The 21,762-nt window shown below is 38.5% G+C and overlaps 1 protein-coding gene across 1 annotated transcript in view; it reads right to left on the bottom strand.

Annotated features, from left to right (window-relative positions):
- LOC106101360 (dedicator of cytokinesis protein 4) overlaps positions 1-17,116 on the bottom strand; it is a 22,346-nt gene extending 5,230 nt beyond the window's left edge. The window contains exons 1-24 of the mRNA XM_013280549.1: positions 17,006-17,116; positions 15,544-15,822; positions 14,165-14,362; positions 13,988-14,087; positions 13,403-13,638; positions 12,999-13,158; positions 12,281-12,404; positions 11,270-11,424; positions 10,397-10,565; positions 10,024-10,158; positions 9,257-9,503; positions 8,542-8,728; positions 7,571-7,812; positions 7,245-7,406; positions 7,022-7,150; positions 6,669-6,813; positions 6,091-6,319; positions 5,469-5,625; positions 4,707-4,820; positions 4,175-4,303; positions 3,248-3,439; positions 2,716-2,857; positions 1,044-1,201; positions 517-624 (exon numbers count right to left, since the gene is read on the bottom strand). Coding sequence (XP_013136003.1) covers positions 517-624; positions 1,044-1,201; positions 2,716-2,857; positions 3,248-3,439; positions 4,175-4,303; positions 4,707-4,820; positions 5,469-5,625; positions 6,091-6,319; positions 6,669-6,813; positions 7,022-7,150; positions 7,245-7,406; positions 7,571-7,812; positions 8,542-8,728; positions 9,257-9,503; positions 10,024-10,158; positions 10,397-10,565; positions 11,270-11,424; positions 12,281-12,404; positions 12,999-13,158; positions 13,403-13,638; positions 13,988-14,087; positions 14,165-14,362; positions 15,544-15,720 — 3,795 coding nt within the window. The 5' untranslated portion in view covers positions 15,721-15,822; positions 17,006-17,116. The remainder of the gene's footprint in view (positions 1-516; positions 625-1,043; positions 1,202-2,715; positions 2,858-3,247; positions 3,440-4,174; positions 4,304-4,706; positions 4,821-5,468; positions 5,626-6,090; positions 6,320-6,668; positions 6,814-7,021; positions 7,151-7,244; positions 7,407-7,570; positions 7,813-8,541; positions 8,729-9,256; positions 9,504-10,023; positions 10,159-10,396; positions 10,566-11,269; positions 11,425-12,280; positions 12,405-12,998; positions 13,159-13,402; positions 13,639-13,987; positions 14,088-14,164; positions 14,363-15,543; positions 15,823-17,005) is intronic.
- Positions 17,117-21,762: the final 4,646 nt, after the last annotated feature.

Here is a 21,762-nt window from a genome sequence, read left to right as displayed (position 1 = left end):
CTGGATTTTGTACCATATCTGACGTCATTGTGACATTCATGTCATTTCGACATTATCCAGAACTCTTTATCAGCCACCCGTGGGACAGAATTGAAAAGTTTTGTATGGGGCTTGTAAAAAAAATGACATTGACATCTAAAACGTCACAGCGTTATCTGCTATTTAAAATTGGTGGGACAGAAATTTTGTATTTTATCTGACGTGACGTCATATTTACACTATCCGGGCCTCTATCTACCACCGGTGGGACAGGCCCTAAAAATTGTAACTGAATGACATTGACAGCTGTCAGATATTTTGATGGCTTAGTACCAGTATGAAAAACAACACTAAAGGCCTATCACACCAAATTGTAAATTGTCTGATAACAATCCAAAGTAAGATATGTGATGATAATATCGGATTTTGTTACTTTATCTGACATCATTTTTAAGCTATCTGAGTTTCTATCAGCCAGTGGTGAGACCGGCCCTAAATGAACTTTTTTACTTCATACTTGATCTATTTAATTTTTACCTCAACTGGAGGTATTTCTTCCACAGATCGCGATATAACTTCCGACCATCGCAGTATGCCCGGCAACGTGTTCTCCGTCACTAATGTCGTTCGTTCAATCCAAAGGCTCTGAAATCATAATTTGAACATTTTTACAAAGTATTCATCATTAATCTACGTCATCATCCCTATTTCTCTAACATTTCTCTCTTCGAGTGAAATATTTCGAAGCGCAAAATTAAATTATCTTTGTATTGTGAAAGTAAGGGAAAAATTCATAACATAGGAGTCTAAAAATGGTTGATAATTGCATTATCTCACAGTTTGGAAAGAAAATAGTAATTATGTATTTCCATATTCTCATATCCAAACATGGATACAAGCTAGGAACCTTCCTAATATGCATCCTATATGATCTTCCTAGATATGGAGATGGGGGAAGGGGGTAGAGAAAGAGGGAGTGAGGAGGTAGACACAGAGATAGGGGGGAAAGAGGCAATGAGAGAGATAATGGGAGAGTAGGAGAGAGAGAGTAGAGTGAGAAAGACCTTAAACTCGTTGTCCTTGTCGATGGGCGGCTTGTGCAGCGGGCGGTCGCAGAGGAAGGTGTCGACGTCGTTGCAGGCGTAGTAGCGCCGCACCGCCTCCGCCGCGCCGCCGCGCACCGCGCGCCCGCACACCGGCTTCACGTTGCAGATCTGGATATCTGCACAACACATATATACTATTATAATAAAGCGTAAACACACACTTTGTTGCCTAAGATGTCAGCAATCACAGCATTTTTTGGAATAACTCTTTTTTTAATATAAAGCGCTACACTTACGTCACGCTTTAGGCTATATATTTTCACGGCGTTAAACTTAGGGGTAAATATTTTGGATAAAAACCCTAATGTGGGAAAGAGGCCATAAGTTGTTGCCAAAATCAAGGAAGCAAGGTTGCCATGGTTTGACATCATGTCATGTCATTTTGACATTTGCAATTGATAACTTGACAAATGTGAACAATAAAATTATTTTTTTATCATTTTATGCGGATGAAGTCGCATGGGAACAGCTAGTATATAATATAAACGAATCCAATAGAAATAAGGAGTTATGTAAACCAATCTATACAGTTTTAAACCCGCTACATACACTTTGTTTTAAATATTCAGATAGTAGCAGGTGTTAGTATAACTTATACTAAATTGAATTCAACTATTTAATTAAATGAAGTTTAAATGTAATTACACGCCAATAATTTCAATAAAATAGTAACTGATTATACACTCTTATATTGCGTATATCCATGACATCCAAAGGCGTGAAACCAGATATCACTGGTCGTTTGTCTCTTTCTATACTAATATTATAAAGGGGTAAGATTTGTATCGTTGTATGTAATTAAATAACTCAAAAACTACTGGGCAGATTTAAAAAATTCTTGCACGATTAAAAAGCTACGTTTTCAGTGAGTAATATAGGCCATTTTTTTTAATTTCTCGTGAACGAAGCTAGCAACAGCTAGTCATATACAAAATCACAAAAGGAGAAATTTAGTGTGTAGCTTTATCTATGTCCTACTCACGGCCTTAATAATTTCCCATACATATATTCGTTATTTACAAATATTATCTATACTAAAAAAACATGTAGAAAAGGGACCACAAACTACAAGCTGCCAACATTAAGAAAGCAAGGTTTTTATGGAACGGTAGTCATTTGCAATCGAGAATTTGGCAAATGTAAACAATAAAGTTATTATAATTTTACTTTTTCCAATTTTTAACTTCAACAATTTTTAACAGTGGTAGAACCCACTTAAACATCTTCGCACGAATGGGTCGGCTCGCCCGTAAGAATACCACGACCACACACAAACAGGCGTGAAGTGGAAGCAATTCCGCGTTTCGTCTGATGAGTGTGGTGCCGGAGGCCCAATTTTAGTCCCTTTTCCTTTCCACCCTTTTCTTAAGAGGATAGATAGGATTGAAAGGAAAAGTGGAATTGATGGTTGAGGAGATGCATATGAAGGGGAAATGTCCTCTTTATGTGAGTCTCCTCCTCTGTCAATGAAGGGTAGGCAACGCATCTGCAATTGTGGATGTTTATGGGCAGCGGTCGTTTTCCATTTCGGTGGATTCAAGTGGCCGCTTGCTCGTTTGCCACCTTATATTATAAAAAAAAACGCGGATAAAGCGCACGGGAACAGCTAGTCTTTAATATTGCTGCTCACATTGTCCGTCAGCAGCTATGATGGAGTCGTCGGGCGGCGTGTTACGCATGAGGATGTGCGCGGCCACGTACTCCGCCTGCAGCCGCTGCGTGAACGCGCCGATACGCTCGTAGTCCTGGCCGCGGTACACGAACTGCTTGTTCTGGAACACAAAGTTACATAAAACCTTATAAATACATTTTTAAGTAACAGCAAACGTTGATTTGACATTGATATTTAAGGGTAAACTTAATCTATTTTTATATTATAATGGAAAAGACGAAACACTCGAGTATTGGAATTCAAATGTTATTATAATAAAGTAATTTCACAAGATAAACTAAACAACAAGTAAATTAAAAATTGTTTCAGTTCAGGTTTGTGTTGAAGTATATCAGATTCCATCTGATATACTTCAGATTCTGACTATAAATCTGTCAGACTTCGTCACAAATTCGTCAAGTTGTGACTACAATTCCGTCAGATTTCATCTGAAGTACGTCAGATTGTGACCAAGTTGTGTCAGAGTGTGACTATCACAGTCGCAGCTCACCCTGACGAAGAGCGGACAGCCCTTGCCGTAAAAGCCGACGCGGAAGTACTCTGGCTCGGGGCGCAGCTGCTGCAGCGCGGCGTCGAGGAAGGCGGCGTGGCGGCGCAGCACGTGCGCCAGCCGCGCGTACTCGCACTGCGCCTCGTGCAGCGCGCCCAGCTCGCGCAGCAGCGGCAGGCCCTTCTCCCAGCACTGCCCAATGGTAACATTGAACGTAAATATTGAACACTAGCTTTCGCCCACGACACCGTCCGCGTGGAATTAGAAAAAGTGAATACCTTATGTGTTCTTCCAGACTATCCTCTACATCTAAACTATTAGACAACTTATTTAATTGATACTGTCGCTTTTAACTCAGAGCAATACTTCTCGTCAAGACTTAGGATGCGCGCCAAATCTATCCATACTTCTAGAGACATTGACAGCTGTCAGCTAGGGACGTGACGTTTATGCCGATAATCTAGAGTTGCGCCAATTCTATAGCACGGTACTAATTTATTTCCTAACAATACCAAATTTCATCGAAATCCGTTCAGCCGTTTATGCTACAACATCCATCCATCTAAACTTTCGCATTTCTAATATTAGTATGATAGTAATTGTTATTTTACTATACGACCTTGCCTATAGATGTAGTTATCGCTCCGCTATTTTGGCAATAACAAGTAACCGTTTACTTGTATTTGTAAGATAAAACGTTTAAGCGAAAATTAAAAAACGGGTCAACTCACGCTTTTATCCTCCGGTGACGGCACCGACTAGTTGCAGACCCTTCGGGGGGCCCTTCTTCAACGGGGATTGAGCCGTTTTTTTATTTTCGCTTAAAGTTATGTCTCACGATAGTTTAAACTATTTAATATAACGTTTATTTTTGACACAAACCTTATAAAAAATTGTTTTTTATTGGCATCAACATTTTCTTCTTACCTTTCCGCGATCAAAGTACTCGAGCACTTGATTATACAAGGCCTCTTTACGTTTCCATTCCGGTACTTCAGGATGCTCTGGATCTACGCCTATTTGGTCGCTGTCCCAGCTTAAAGTCTCCGCGTATAACTGTAACAGTCCAACAATATAATTAAATATGTAATACTAGCCTTCACCCGCGACTCCGTTCGATTGGAATTAAAAAAAAAGAAAAGCGTTCTTCCAGGTCATCCAACGTGTATACCAAATTTCATCGAGATCCGTTAAGACTACAAATTCTAACAAACATATATACTTTCGCATTTATATTATTGATAAGAAGCAAGAATACTGAAAACGCATTTAGCACAGAGATGAACAAATGTACATACCTGAGAAAGTAAAACTAGTTTAAGCCCGCGACTTCGTTCGTATGAAATCAAAGAATCTCTTAACTAATCTATCCGATTTTTCAGTAATTCAGAGTAACATTTCAGAGACATGCCATCCATCCCAACTTTCGAATATATTAATAAAATGATATTATTCTTACAAGCAGCGTGCAGCCTGCCTCCACAAAGTTGTCGGAGGCAATATGCAGGTCGTGCAGCTTGTACACATAGCGCAGGTACATCTCTTTGCGGTCTATCTCGTTCTTGTAGAAATTCTGAAACCACACATTTCATTATTAAATTCTTGACCTTACGCTTAAATTACTCAGTATTAGATATTTTTTAAGAATACCAATGCAGACAAATAAGAGCGGGTGCACACCTTTGATTACAGTATCGCACAACGGTTGTGCGATTGTCGATTGTATCGCAGCTCAACTGTTTAGTTGCACAACTAACAATCGAGTGTGCTCATCTCAATATAAGCTCATAGGAAACATATCGCGACTAAACAGTTGTGCGATTATTTATTCAAAGGTGTGCGCGCTCTAAGAGGCATTCTGCCTTTGTGATCAAGTTTGTGTGTATGCAAGTGTTTTTGAATATCACTATTGCTAATAGAATCAACAAAATATGTCAAATTGAAAGACAAGCAAGTTATCTACTTATCGAAAGTTACTCAATTCCACACTATTTGAATGTATTTTACGAACTTTGTCTAGGTTGTTTCGCTAAAATAGCAAAGCGACCGCTGCCCAGCTGAGACAAATTGTCAATGCGTTCACCAAAAGATTACAAAAGTTAGACCGTGGAGATTGCTATTTATTTTTGTCAGGCGCTGGGCGTAATAAGTGTAGCAATAACTAGCAAGTGAGGTTGTTAGAGTGGGCGTGGAAGAGTGTTCTTGTGGGCGTGGCTATTACCAGTAGGTTGACGGTGGCGGCCATACGCTTGTCGCGGTGCTCAGCGCCCTGCATGACAGCGCGGTAGTCCAGCAGCCGCTCCAGCAGCCGCGTCACGCAGCCCACGAACGCCGCGCCCGCCTCGCGCCAACCCTCCGTCGACACGCGCTCCATTAAACTGAGCAGTGGACAAACTGATATGTAAAGTAATGAACAGTATAGAACAGCTTGTAAAGCTACTCCGGTACTGGAAAACGTAACGATACGTTACGTTTATATTTCATATGTGACAATGTTGTAAATAAATATTGCAAACTTTTCTTTTACGGAAATTATAATGCACCTCAAGACCATGTATGAAAGATGTAACGTCAAGGAGAGTAGAGAGAGAGTTGATGATGAGAAGGGGCAACATTTAGTTTTTACCATAGATTACAGTATACAATAACAGACATACTCACACTGAACTCAAATGCTCCCTGGAGATGAAGTAAGCATAGTAAAAACGTAGTTATGATTAATTTGTTTCGCAAGTAAGTGTAAGTTTTATCCCGACAATCAAATCATTCAAATCCAAACAGAACACATGAAAAACTGATTTCTATCAAGTAAAAATAAAAAAAAGACATTTGAATGCACTAACACAGTATCAAAGAGCCGTCTATAATGATCATCAGCCTTATTATCAGCGACGAGTGAGTCCAGTTTATCAACGAGCGCGGCCTCTGTGCGGCGCGCGCTGCCGCTGGCCGCGCGCTCCGCCGCCATCAGCGCCACCAGCGCGCCCAGCGCCGCCCGCCGCAGCGCGCCCACCAGCGTCACCTCCAGCAGCGCGCCCACCGCCACGCCGATCAGGTGCAGCTGCGCCGGACCTGGGACACGCAACTAAATAGCTTCTCTAGCTCCGAACCTACTTTATCTTAGGTGACAAGTAACTGAGTTTCTACATATCTTTAAATTTCTTTGCAGATATTTGCAGGTTATATCTCAATGTTTTTCTTCAAAGTATAACTTTTCCTTCGCACTTATTTATTACTACTACCCCTACTAACTTTGTATAGACTCCGAGCCCCTCAGTGAGCACATATAGACATATGCACGTTTTTAAGTTGAGTTCATATCGTTCCTTTCGGTCACAATGACTTGTTTAACACATATTCACATAAAACAATATAATGTGACGTTTAATCATCAAATACAACATATAAAGTGTAAACATACCAAGTCGGCTCCATACAGCAAGCACCTGCAGGCCGGCAGCAGCGCGCATGCGCGGGCGGTCGGGCCCGCGGCCGGCGCAACGTTCCCACTGTAGCGCGCGGCACGTCACCAGCGCCACGCCTAGCTCCAAGTACCCCGACCACAACTGTGAACATAATAACACAGATAATATAATACTATACAAGGAATAATAAAAAAAAGTATCTTGCTTAATATTTGTATAGCGCCTGCCAATATTGTAGCAGCAAAGTTAACAGTATGAAACATTGCTCTTTAATGAATCACAGGTCATTTTATACATCTTGCGATTGCCAGAGAGAACAAAATTAAGCAATTTGTAGGATTTATTTTACCTGGGTGTCAAATTGCGGAGGTTCTTCACCCATAAACCGCTCAAGCAGAGGTTTAGCTAAATCTTGTAACGCGGATAGTAAAACTTTACAGCTCTGAACTCGTAACACCATCCAATCAGATGGAAAAACCTGGAAAAAGCATTTAAAATTATTTATTACACACTTTAAAGATTTTTTCATAGCTTAAATACCATTTTTAAATATATTTCAATAGTCTACGTACATCCTGTTCAATGAGATGTCTGAACACTAGGAATGCTCTCATAAGGAAGTCTTTGAGTGGCTTGCGGTCGTGCGGGTGCGGCGCGAGGTGGCTCCACAGCCGCTGGTAGTGCGCTGGACGCAGCAGCTCCATTGTACCCAGCAGACCAGCCACCATTGAACCCTGGAATACAACAATGGATACTTTTAATTGTAGAACAGAACACATAAACAGAAATGATTCATAACTTTCAAGTACCTACTACTCACTTTTGTTTTTTTTAATACGCGTCGAGTCGCGGGAGAACGCTAGCCAGATCTAAATTATCAACATATTTGCACACTTACTAGTACCGGCGAGTTTCCACCAATCAGATGCAGTACAGTCTCCACCAGTACATCAAGCGTGTTCAGACAGAGCACGTCGACGTCCGGGTCCAGTTCATCCTCTACCATGTCAGGGTCCTCCTTCCTCCACAGGAGCGTCACCAGCTCGCCCAGCATGTCCGCGCACTGCGACAGCTCGTCACGTCGCGCCAAGTGTACACGCAAGTGATGACAGGCTGTTGTCAGCACTATGTTACGTGCCTCTGTAAATATAGTAATTTAAACTTTAAATGCATGATGATACATTTATACATCAGTCTTTTCTTCCTTACCCAATAGACTATTTTGATAGAACATTTTTTACTTTTTTTTCCCTCAATCTATGTTCAATTTACGACCCGTTTCAATTTATGGTATTTAAAAAGAATCATGCAAATAAGGGTTAAATTAGTAGTTGGACAATTTTTTACTAACAATCAAAGAAGCCAATTTTTTTTTCCAAATCTTGTCTAAGGAATCAGTGTATAAATGAATCAGCAATTAAACAAAATCTATGTATGTCTCGCATCGGCCTCATTGGTAACACGTAGAGGTTGTACGTTACCAGAGGTCGGTCCAGCTGGCCAGCAGCGTGACACTACACTTTTTAGAGAATAATGTAAAACAAACTAATAAAGATTGTGAAAAAATGTGATGAAAAGTGCACATGCTTTTAACAGCGGGTTTAAAACCAATTGGTTCTTCAATGTAGTGGTTATACCATCATAGTATTAAGTTTATTGTGTTCCTTAGTTGAGACATTTCAAATGTTTTTGTTGTAGAGAATATTTGGTCCATAAATTGCAAAAACAGTTTCAGAGCTTTATGTAAAAAAAGTGAAATATTTATGGGCGTCTTGTCTACGTTTGGTGAGAAAGTTTAAGTTTACCATTGTAAATTAAAAAAAAATAGCAAATTAAATATTGCTACTTAAATGTTCCATGTTTACTAACCGGGGTCCTGTCCGAGTGGTCCTTTAAGTATATCCTGTGCGGCTCTGAGTCGTGCTTTAGCGAGCGGGGGCGGGGCATTAGCGGCCGCGGCGTCCAGCATGGCGGCCGACACGCGCGCCGCCTCCGCCGGCCCCAGCGCCGCCGCCACCTCGCGCGACACGCTCGCCCATGACGTCATCAGAGCCACCTGAATGTAACCACCTTTTATAACTTCGCAGGTATGGGCTCGATATGGGATCTTTGATATATCATGACCAAGACAACTTTGTATACCACGACCACAGAAGACAGGCATCAATTGGAAGTGCTTCTAGGTTTCGTCCGATGAGTGTACATACTGCAGGTTTAATTTTAGTCGTTTTCCTTTTCTAACCTTTTTATGCAAGGAAAGGATGACGTATGATAGTCATGTGGAGGACAAAAACTTATTGCGTTGACCCTACGGGAGTAGGACAAGGAGGAAGATGATGAAAGGATGGGGAGAATGGAGGAAGCTTTGACTTGGATGTAACACGTAAGTAAAAATCCTCACAATATGTCCATTCTTGTGGTTTTTAAAGGTAGCTAGCACATCTGGATTAGCCGATGTCTATAGACTCGTTACTTCATTATTTTGACAAATACAGGTTTCCGATATTACTTTTTACTATTAATATAACTTAGTTAGTTATGAGGATCTTCATGTCGATATATCGATATCGATATCGATAGTTACCTGCGCGGGCGCGAGATGTTCCCTATGCGGGTGCTGTGCCAGTGCTTTAAGCGCATGCAGCGCAGCGCGCACGTCCCGTCTGAAGCTGTCTTCGTACTGTCCACCAGTGGCGCGCGCGAACAGCCGGCGCGAGCGCACCGCCAGCCGGAACACCGCGCCTAGCGACCGTAAGCACTTGCGGATCGGCTCCTGCCCCTCCGCGCCCGCCGCCCACTCCGCGCAGTGCTGCACCGATGACAGCAGGCCTCTGTGATGATACACAATATAATACGTACAGTCGCGGATATACGCGATTATACAAGTACAAAATATGAAATTATTCCTAACAATGCTAAATTCCACCATTTAGCATAAACTGTTGACCGATTCGTCTGCTCAATATTTAACAAACAGACGAAATACAGATAGAAAAAAAATGTATTTCTTGTTAATTCGTCATTTCTAGGGGGTGGACCGTATACGATGTGTTACACCAGAACCGTTGCAGAATTATCAAATAAACACAAAAATAAAATATTGTATAATTTCATCGAGATCCATTTAGTAGTTTAGGCACCAACACTAACTGCCCAAATGACGAAATAATAAAAAGCGTGTACCACGGACTTTTTCCTAAAAATAAATTTAAAATCTGCATCACATTGGTTACTGCTTCGCGTTGTGTTGTTACAATGCAAATGAAACTTTCACACTGTACTTTGTAATATGTTACACCACCTAATTCTCTGACTGTAGATTATATGTGCACATAAAACAGACATACGTACTTATAGACTAGCGCAGCAGAGAAGTGCTCCTCGATGTAGACGTCCAGCACAGGACGGAAGTGCTGGAAGCGGCTCTCGTCCAGCAGGCTGCAGATGGACACCAGCACTAGGAACACCGTGCCCGAGTGCGGGGTGCTGGAGGGAATACCTTATATGTAGTGCTCAAAAGTTAAATCAGAAGAAATGAAGAAAAAATCTTATATTTTATTAAGAGGTTAAATTGAAAAACTGTCACGCGAGAAAAATACAAAAACAAGCTAATTACAGCACAGTGAGATTACCATGGTAACCGCAATTGACTATTGACTCTTAAAAAAAAATATTTTTAATAAAACAATTAAATATCCAACTGTTAGTCTATTTGAACACTAACCTGTTACCATCTTCAGTGGAAAACAATGCGAAGAGTGCATCCAGCACATCTCGTAGGAACTTGATAAGTTCCTCACAGCTGAGGCCGTCGCCGAGTCGCAGTACCCGCAATAAGGTCTCCTGTACACGCTCCGGACGAGCGCGCCACTGCAGTAGCGCTAGTAGGTCCTCTAAAAACGTACTTCTCATTGAATCTACATAGTACTGTTAAGAAAATCGGACAACACTAGAGTATCGGCATATACGTCCCATCCCTATCTGACAGCTGTCAATGTCATTAGAATAAATTCTGGCGAGGGGCGGTGGTTTGAGTGTTAAATTTAATTACAGTAATTGCCTAAAAGTACCAATAGTACAACGTACTAATAACGCTTTTATAAGAAAGGATAATTGATGAAATTACTAGATTGCCAGAGTTTGAGACAGTGGAATTAAAAAAACCTTAGTAAGTAGCGTTTATTTTACATTTGTACTTAACTTTTTTAGGTCCTTTAATACTTTATAACAAGCATCCATCCATCAATTTAAACTTTCAAATTTATATTTCTAGTATATAGTACCATCAAGATTGTCAAATATCTTGGCGGATCAAAACATCGTAGATGACATTGAGCCACCAACATATTTGAATTGACATATACTTCAAAAACATCCAATAAATCATACTAATATTATAAATGCGAAAGTTGAGATGGATGGATGGATGGATGTTTGTTAGAGTTTGTACCCTTAACGGCTGAAGGGATTTCGATAAAATTTGGTATAGATGTAGAGGATAGTGTGGAAAAATACATAGGGTACTCACTTTTTTTTAATTACACACTTAAATCGTCGCATCTGTAATAAAACGTTGATAATAAAACAAACATAATACCATTTTGTGTAAGTTTTGTTGAGCACAATAATGTACTGATTGTGCAAATTTCTTTGGAACTCCGTTGAAAGGTTGGTATGACGCCGTTAGAGGGCGCCGCGCGCGCTGCGTCGTTGGCGCACGACGGCAGCGACAGGTAACTGGCGTTCTGTAATCTGAAAACAAGTGTTTATTTACCAAAAAAAAAAACAAATTCCATAATTACTATTTATATTTTTAAACCATGTTTAGTTAATTTAATTTTTTACTTTTTTTAAATGACACAGACAGCAGATTAGATAACGAAAAACGAACGACAAAATACAATAATAAAGTAAACAATAGTTAAGGAGAATAAAATAGTTCTTTGAGTCAAGCCACGTCCTACAATTCGAGACTTTTCAACGTTACTTACACAAATTAATATCATATCCTGCAACGATCACAACTAAGTTATTTCTAAAGATTTACTACTTTCACATTTTTTAACTAAGTTTTATTATTAAAAAAATTATTGTCCGGGATCTTCCTAACTTATTGAACATGTCTGTACATGACAAGTACGTACTGTACGTACTATACGTACGTAACAGTTAAATTCATAAATAGGACTTTTATTGCCACAAAAACAGCTACAAATGAAATCTTACAAACATCAACCCTAAAGCTAGTAAAAAAACTAAATGTGGCAAAAGACTGCAGCTAATGCAGAGACGGTGCAGGCTGTTTCTGCGCTGTTTTTCAGCTGGCCCCTTTACACAGAAGTTGGGTGACTTAACATTGATAAATATTTAAATAAAACGGAATAAATAATAAATCAAATGTATATTAAATGAGTATACATTAAGGTTACAATTTTAAGCTTTAAAAAACTAGGTAAAATGTAACATATTAATACATATTTTGCAAGAGAGAAAAAAATCCAATATCATATCGGTTTAAACTTAAATAATAATTTAGTTATATTGTCTATTTCCTTGGTATTGTCAAAATACTAAATATATCGGATAATAAGGTAACAGATATACTAACTTTGTAGGATCATCGCATTTGTATACGTAGAGTTCGTGCGCGCCGTCGCGCAGCGTCGCGCCGCTCGCCTCCATCAGACGAGCGAATGAGAACCCGAACAGTTTCCTCTCGTTCTTGTCGCGAGCTAAAAATAATAATTAGACACATTAGAAAACTTCTACAAACATTAAAATTGGAGTCAATAATTTAATGTTTGAGTTAAGGCGAGATAAGTACCAAGTCTCTTTCATTTCAATTGGTGTTTCTTGTTTGAGAATTGAGGAAAAAAGGAATCGTTTTCTAACATGGACGTCTCTGGCTTCTTTCTTAGTTATTTTAACCCCATTCTCCAAAAGAGTTTAAATAGAACAAATTCATTTCCATGTATCTGTTCATAAGGTATTGTATTTACAGCGTGATGCTTTTATTGGCGCAATATTTTTAGCCCTGGATTAACGAAACAAGACTCATTTTATAGAATTATAATAAAATGGCGTTAAATAAGCGCCAACGCCTAGCGGTAACTAGTTTAAACCGACAGAGATTTTCCTATTTTTTTCAGTTTCGGTACCTACACCCTGTATAGTATATACGCATTTCTTATTCACTGTAAGCGAGATACGTTTATTAGAGCTAATTTGGCATTCAACGTTTTAAAAAACTCCTGAATGTATGAAATAGCACTTATATTAAGACTATCTCTGTCTGTTCAAGGAGAAAGCGCAGGACGGATACAAACTGGAGCAGTGTCGGAACTCGATGCGAACGTGCGCGTGCGTGAAGGTGTCGAGAGGTACCGCGAGGCGCAGCTGCTCGGCCCAGGCGGGGCTGTTGTTGTGGTACAGCACCAGCGACTCGTAGCACGACGCGCCCGCGCCGCTCGCGCCCCACACGCACTCCTGGCAACCACGTAATGCATGACAAATGACGTCATCGGTCTCACTGAGTTGTGTGACGTCAGAACGCATTTCGTTACATATTAACTTATACTACTCGAAACTTCGTCCCCATGAAATAATAAAATAACACTGATAAGGCTAGTTAAGTTTTCATAATCGTTCGTTTATATACTTAAGTATTGTCAAAAATATACTTTTCGACTCAAATCCAATACCAGTTAAATAAATCGCTTATTATACTCACGCTGATAAGCTGTCCCGTGTTATCATGCACGTTGACTGTAGCCAGCACATTCTTGGCGGTGCTCTTCCCTCCGCGCTCGAACTCCGCGCGCTCCAGCGTCAGGTAGAGGTCGTTGCGGACATCGCCCGGCATTATCACGTCAGGGAACCCACGCTTTGGTGTTACTGTCGCCCCCGAACCCACAGCCTCTGTTATACTCGCCGCGTTCGTTAGTAAACGTAATGCTACTACAATTCCTGTAAAGAAAATATCAAAAAACAGTCATCATCTATTCATTATACTTCCGGAGGGTTGGTAGGTTTCGTCCTCAGATAACTCTATCATTACTCCCTTCTTGATAATATCACGTTTCAAACAATCCAACCATCTCTTTCTAGGAAGACTTAGACCTAGGTAGAGGTAGACCTCTACTGGTGTAGCTCCACACTCATAAAGTTCTTGATACAAGCGATACATCCTTTTTCATGACCCATACCATTACCATGATTACCTTTTACTGCCTAATTTTTCTACCACCAGGACTACCTTCTGACTTAGATTAAAAAAATTTAGTTTAAACTATTATTATAGGAGCATGTTATTTACCATAATTAGGCTGTCCAGGCAGAATATTGCACTTATTTGTTTGCTTCCGTATCAACATATCATGCAACTGATGAAAATCTTTCTCTTCGCATTGATAAACCTGTACCAGAGAAAACAATCGGCAATAACCTCAAAAATTGATTATTCTCGGATTTTATAATTTAAATTCCTTCTAACCTTGAATGTGTATTCTCTTTCAGCGGGATGTTGTCCCGGTTGTCTTAAGAAGTCTGCTAGCGGGAGCACGCCGGCGCCGAGCGGGCGGCGCGCGACCGGCCCGCGGCGCTCCGTGCCCGCCGCGCCCGCCCACCGCCCCACGCGCACCACCCCCCCCCCCAGCCACAACTCGCGAGACAACTCCGTCATCGACAGATCCTGGTAATGCACCATTTATGCACTTTAGTATAAAGTCAATTACACTAAAGTACAACAGTGGTAAAGTTCGCACGAATGGGCCGGCTTGTCCATGCAGAAGAGAGGCGAGAAGTGGCAGTAATTCCAGGTTTGATGAGTGTCCCATTATTTTCCTATACGGAAAGGATGGTAAGTGGATTTGACGGTGCAGGTATCGCATAGGAAGAGGAAATATCCTCTTTATGTGTGTCGCCTTCTCTGTTGATTACGGATAGGCAACGCAGGCTATTATGGATGTATATAGGTAGCGATCTCTTCGCGTTCTCGGCGATTTTAGGTGACCGCTAACTCTTTTGCCTCCTTATTATATAAAATAAATACCACTTTATGCTCACTTCACATTCTCTAATCACTTCTACAATACACCAATATACCGGAATAATCAACACTAGGCATGAAGTATCGGACCTAGCCAGGACTACCACTCAGTCGTTTAATGATCACCTAAGTAGATTTCTTATTCCTAACCCTAATTGAGGGTATCCTTCGAACGACTCAGACTCCATTACTTAGATTTGTAGTGTGCTACTTTCTCAGTACATAAGTGTAAATTTATGATATTTTCAACAAGGGTTTTTGGTCGATCTAAGCGTTGTCACAAGTTTTGTTTGTTACTTAAACATTAAATTTATTGCGGGTAATTAAGTCCAGTATCTCATATTATCATTTTACTTAATCTTTATAGTATTTTTAATAACATAGACCTAAAACAATAGTATGAGTTGAGGTAACTTTTTTCGCATGTAAACAATTCAGTGTATTTACACATTACATTACGCTGTGATTAATAATTTTGCGTAAGAGGAAATGCAAATGACAACATTACGGATATGTAAATGCGATTCCAGTGAGTAATTGGAAATTTGAGAATCCATATAAATTATTTTTAAATACAATCAATTTCAATCTTTGATTTACCGACATACTCACTTATAGAAATATTACTTCTGTCCCAAAAAAGTAAGTAGTCTATGTGTTCTTTAAGAGTATCGTCTGCATCTAAACCAAATTTCATCGAAATCCTTTCAGCAGTTTAGGCTACAAACTCTAACAATGATCCTTCCATCTGAACTTTCATTTATAATATTAGTAAGATCTATCATTAAGTTGTAAATAACCCTATACAATGGTTCTATACTTACAGAGAATAGTGTACTATTAGCGTGCAATCTATCCACGTAATTAGAGAATCCATCCCTTGCTATTCTGACGCGGAATCTCTCCGTCAACGGCTGCCCTCTCCGGGCATCGTGTAACCATAGCAACAGCTCCGCCTCGTCGCCGCCCGCGGTGTGCCCGAAGTCCCGCATGCTGCACATCAGGTGATGGGACTGAGCGGGCGCGCTGGTCGCCCCACTGGTTAGAGTGCCAGAGTTGAAACTGCTGCCTGAACCGCCAGCACGGCGGAGGGTACCTCGCCACTGGAATTGTTTGAAATTTTTAAAACTATATGTTCTTATCTACAACATCTGTGACGGCCTCGCCCAGATACTAAAAATGTATCTTAATGTAGATTTCTCAAACAAAAGGGGACCTTATAAATAAGAAAATGAAGAGTGGTAAGACTCACATGATCCAAAAATACCAACAAAATATAAAGAACTATAAAATCTACATCGCTTTCTTCCTACTCTCGATATTTTTTAATTTGAAGGAACTTTTATCTGTAGATAGTTTCAAACACTCTACTCTGAAAATGATAAACTCTAAGCATTATTATTGGGCGAAATGTTTGATTTATAAAAGGAAAATGTGATTTTAAATACACTCATTGTGTTGTAGGGGTTTTCATTGTTTACTATCATAAAAAACCACTGGATTAGAGTATTGTATTCGAATATGACTTGCAACATTAAGTTGTAATAACAGGGGCGAAGCTGACGCAGTCGAGTACAAGGTTACGCTGCTAAGTTCCAAAACTTTAAAAAACATTTAGCGTGACGCAACCGTGTCGTGGATTGTGCAAATTGCAATAAAATTGCTACATTTGACACAATTTTAATTTCTACGCCCGCGGTTTTTATTAATAGCTTCATTGCTTCTTTTATGATTATGTAACCGTTGGTATCTAGCAACATTATTGTAATAGTTTAGTTAAAGAAATTCACTATACCTTTTCCATGAATATTTTTTATAACCCCAATAACTTCACCCTAGCATAGACTAGTTAGGTCGCAGCAACAGCAACTAGTCCCTAAATGTATGTTACATGCAATAATCCGCATGTGGCAAGAAACCAGATATGCCGTAAGTCAACTTGCCCATAAACGGCCCGACTAATATGACCGACTTACAGAAAACATTTCGCCGTAAGTAATATGATAGGTACATCAAAAGAGTATTGGAAAAGGTTACACAAAGCTAGAACCTACAGTTGATAACGAGAAGAATGTAACAGATGTTTTAAACGATCTAAATATATTCAACAGCCAATAGCATTTTTTTTATTTTTCTACTTAGTGACTGCACGTTTAACTCACTAACGAACAGGGTCGAAATCAGTCCGGTTTGTTTCTAACTAGGCAACTGTTTCATATCAGTCCTTTAGTAAGACATTTCAACTTTGATTGCACAGAATATAAAGTAGTTTTTATAAAAACTTACTGCTGCAGCTCTCTCCGCACTTTCAACGTGCACTCTGTATAGTTCCACGAGGCTAATATCTTCAGGCTCGACTGCTTCCGCTCCTCGACGCGGCACCAGCTCCAACCCGAGTTTCCTGTCAAAGAAAAATGATTTCTTGCTTACATGGTTTTAAATAAAGCTGCTTATCGAAATTTTATCTGAAATGTCCATTTTATTTTCTGCTCATGGCTACACCTTGTGATGTGTAATATATTTGTACATTCCCGGCCAATATGCCTCATGTCAAAAACCGCAAATGCTTCATGCTGTGTCACGTACGTGTTTGAACAATATGTAAGCTGTAAGTTTCAAGTAATTCAAAGAAACTTGCCAAGAATTACCTTTTTATTTTTCCTCCTATTCAAAAGTATTACATCTGACGAAATAAATAATAAAACAGATATATAGTATTATACAATACTTTATAATTATCTTGACGGCTTTTAACTTCGGGCAAGTCGCTGCGGACACCACAACTTAAGGTAGAACTAGAAGCAGAAAATTGCTTGCAACAAGATATTGTAAAAAAAACTATCACTAGTACGACAAAAATATGGGTTGAACTTTACCTTCAAGTCCCTCTACATTATACATTCAAAAGAAAAATAACGCAATATGCCGAGACAATAATTTAACGACAATGTATTCACTCGTGTAATAGTACGCATTGTACATAATAATTTGTCAAGTCCACGAGTCGAGTCGCACGAATGCTAATATGAACCAAAAGTTATTTCTACGTAAAACTGTCCAACACAGTCCGTGTGAATGTTATGAATCGCTTACTAGGCTTTCGCGGAATCGCACACTGCTCGGACAAAGACAATCGACAAGATTCAATTACTTTTAATGTAACTTAAAACGATACTGCAACTTGAATATCGAATAATAATCACTGCTTGAATAAAGCAGAATAATATTGAAATCTGTGCTATGCTGTTCTGCGCTAGCAAGTAAAAGAAAGTAAAAGAATTAACAAATACCTTATTAAATCAACGACACAGAAAGTCTTCAGAATAGATCGAATGAAGGTTTTTGTCTAATCGCTTCTAACATTTTTTTTCGATTTACTAACTCAATTAATAAGAATTGACGGTGAGAACTATAGTACTTTACTACAGGTAAAATCTAATGTCCCAGCTGACCCTTTTCTGACAAAAAAGAAGTGAAAGGCTTTGTTTTTAGTCTGTTTTTATTTCACATTAAAGGCGATAAGCTGTACGTCCTTCCAGGAAAGACATATCTCCCGAAAGGACAATTTAACAAGAAAGTGTTGCAAATTAATGGAATTACACTTCATTGAGTTACTAGAAATATGTTAAAGCTGAAGAATATACATTTATGGGGGAAAACCTCAAAAAGAACATCTCATTCATCACCACATAAAATTTTAATTGGAGCAAAGACATTACGACATAAACTAGGAAAGCAAAGACAGGATTTCAGATTTCATAAAAAAAAAACTAAATAGTCTTTTTCTCTCTCTGTCTTCCATTTGGAAGCAGAGACCGAGACTTGTAAGCCAATAATGATGAAAAAAGTAATACACATATAGTTTTTACGTATTTAGCATCATGATCATAAGTTTTCTATCAAGTTGAGGATCGGAGACTGGCAACTAAACTGCGATAATAGCGCAGATATGTTAGAAAAAAAACACTTTAAAAGTCAAATTAGATAATAGGATAATCGGTCACGTAACCGCCATTGTGGTGAGCTTTCAATCAACTCACGTTTTCGTATATTTGCATACGATATTATATACAATAAAAATTGAACTTTAAAAACATATTGTTAAGGATTCAAATCACAACTACACATACTTTAGTAACGAATAAGAAACTATGAAATTAATACTTTTAAACAAAGCATGTATGTATAGGTTGGTAATGTACTCAAAAAATTTGCTCTCTCGTTCAGTTGCAAATACTTATGCCTATGTAGATGAGAATGACGAAATACAGATAAAAAGGTTTATTTATTTGCCCCACTTTGTGAGATTGAATCGACAAATGTTAATGACACATCAACACGGCGTAATTTCGACATTTGTGATGCAACACTATCTGAGAGAATAACGGCATCTGCATTTACTTTAAATCAATAAAATTGTACATGCATTAATGTGTACTGCTTTAAAAGAAGCTGTTATCTAAGAAAATCCACGTGTTAACGCGCACGATCTTAAAGAAAATCTTAGATATCACTTTATTATAACGAGTTATACAAGCCATCAGGTTAACGACCCATCTCATCGCTTAGTGACAGAAAAAGCGATACAGGAAGTCCTAGATCATAAAAGATGAATGAAAACTTTTGACTTTAATTTCAATTTAATTTAAAATACATGCTACAATTTATAGTAGCGATTTCATATCAAATATCTAGGTGGTTAAAAAGTTTCGATCGATAAAGCTATCACTGGGATCGGTTTCTTTCGTTGTGCAGCAGAAAGGTCGCCAAACCAGTTGTAAGCACGACAATCTGACGTCTCGAGCAACCCGGAACGTCAGGTTTGATGCTCATGTCTCGGGAAGATAGTACTTATATGTTTGTCATATAGTTATAGGAACACAGCTACATTATCTGTTATACTCTGGGTTACTTGCGCCTAGGGGGAACATTTAGTTGGTGGACGTATCGACGGTCTTTATTTGTGGAGAGTGCAAAAGGTGCATGTCTCTGACTACTATCAAATTATGCCTGAATTTGCATTGAACCATTGTCAACTCTTAAGAAAGTAGTGTTAATATATTAGACGATTTTTGTCACAAACACAAAACACAGATGATCTGTGAAGATAATCAAAACCCTAAGGATGACTGACTGATTCTTCTGTACAAGAAAATTTTTAATAATTTACAAGGAAAGGTTACGGAATTCTGAATAATTTCTCGTCCACATTTAAGATGTAACCAACTTTAATAAACCTGATTCGATGGAGTAATAAAACAGTAACAGGTTACGTTTTTAATTGTAATAATTAATTTCAAGCTTTCCAATTATATATTTTCTTTACAAATGTTATCTTAGCTTAAGATATCTTATACTAAGGTATAATAAGTAATACTTATGTAAAATTGCTGAATATCACAATTCAGACGTCTAGACGGTGCCCACAAGAGCCGAGTTTTGGCACTAGCAAATCTAGTTTGACAAGAATTTTGGACCATTGAACTTTATTTCATTCGTTACGTCTCATTACGTATGAGTTTATTCTATCATGAGAACTAAGGCTTGGTTTTCAACGAATTTTCTTAACAAAAACCAGTTTGGCGCTAGACATATTTTCGATTTTCTTGCTAGCAACAATAATTTTGGTGTTGACACACATATCGAAAATAAATTTAAAATTTACAATTTATACTTTTACGTATATTAAAAAGAGAAAAGATTTTTATATTTGTATGTATTTAAATAACTCAAAAATTACTGTGCCGATTTCAAAAATTCTTTCACCATTAAAAAGCTCCCTTAAAACTGAGTAACATAGGGTATGTTTTTTACTATTTTTAATACCGTTCGGTCGAAGTCGCGAGCAACAGCTAGTTTCACATATCTTTAAAAAAGCAATAAATTAAGGAGGTATAGTCACGTTGATTACCGTGACTCCCAATGTTATGACAGAAAAAAATCTATTTTGTAAACATTTCTGATTTAAAAATAAATAAAACAGATGTGTACAAACGTGTGATTGACTAATAAGGAATATTACGAGCGTAGCTGTATAAAGTTATCGATCGTTATTCTTCATCCTTGTGCCAAATTCAGGCTTAATACAAACAACCATAAAAGCTTACAGTCATTATGTCCATAAACGTTTATTACTGCTTATAGGGTGATATATCTATTTTATTATGATTTAGTTTAAAATTACTTAAGATTACGGTATAAGGATTCATACCGAACACGACTAATAGTAATTGGGGTATAGATTTCGATCGATATTTTAATGAAAAAAGTGGTTATTGTGCGACAACCTTAATAGATAGATAAATGCTATGGCGAATTTTAATTAAGCAAATTTAAACGGCTAATTCTTCCGTACCTAGCTAACTTTTCTATAATTGTTATTCATATCTAAGGTAATATACCTATTGCACTGCAAGTTTATTGTAAATCATAGCGCCGTAGTTAGATTTAAAGGCTGAGTTATTTTAAAAGTTTTTCTAATCTAAATCATGTTTTAAAATATCACGTAACGCACAAAGGAAATTAAAAGACAGCACACAGTTAAGTAACAAGTTTTGCCACGGATTCGGTAATGTCATTTAAAAACCCGATTTTACATAATAACTTCGTAACTCTGTATTCATTTAAGAAATTATAAGAGTGTTAAAAATTTGCATAGTTCAACCATCTTATGATTAATAGATACGCAGAACCGATAATTTGAAACCTGTCTATTTCTTGTAATTTATTCCTTTATTTGTTAGGAACCGGGCAACAGGTAGATGGGCCGCATGCCTAGCCAATGACAGAGCTCCGATCGCCTGCGTTGACCTCAGCCCAGACATTTAACTTAGCCTCTTTGTGCCCGATATGAATTATTATTAATCAGTGCATATTGCGACATCCGACATCGACATCGATTGAACCGCGTCATAATAACAAACATTACCGAGATACGAACTGGCATAATCATAACCATAGAATCTTTAAACAGTAAATTAAAACAAATTTCTTAATCGGCTATATTTATAATACTTCCAACTGAAAGCACATAAATCTATTTC

This window comes from Papilio polytes, unplaced genomic scaffold, assembly GCF_000836215.1.
Source record: "Papilio polytes unplaced genomic scaffold, Ppol_1.0 DF824303.1, whole genome shotgun sequence".
Lineage (NCBI taxonomy): Eukaryota > Metazoa > Arthropoda > Insecta > Lepidoptera > Papilionidae > Papilio > Papilio polytes.
This window is presented reverse-complemented; position numbering and strand designations above follow the sequence as displayed.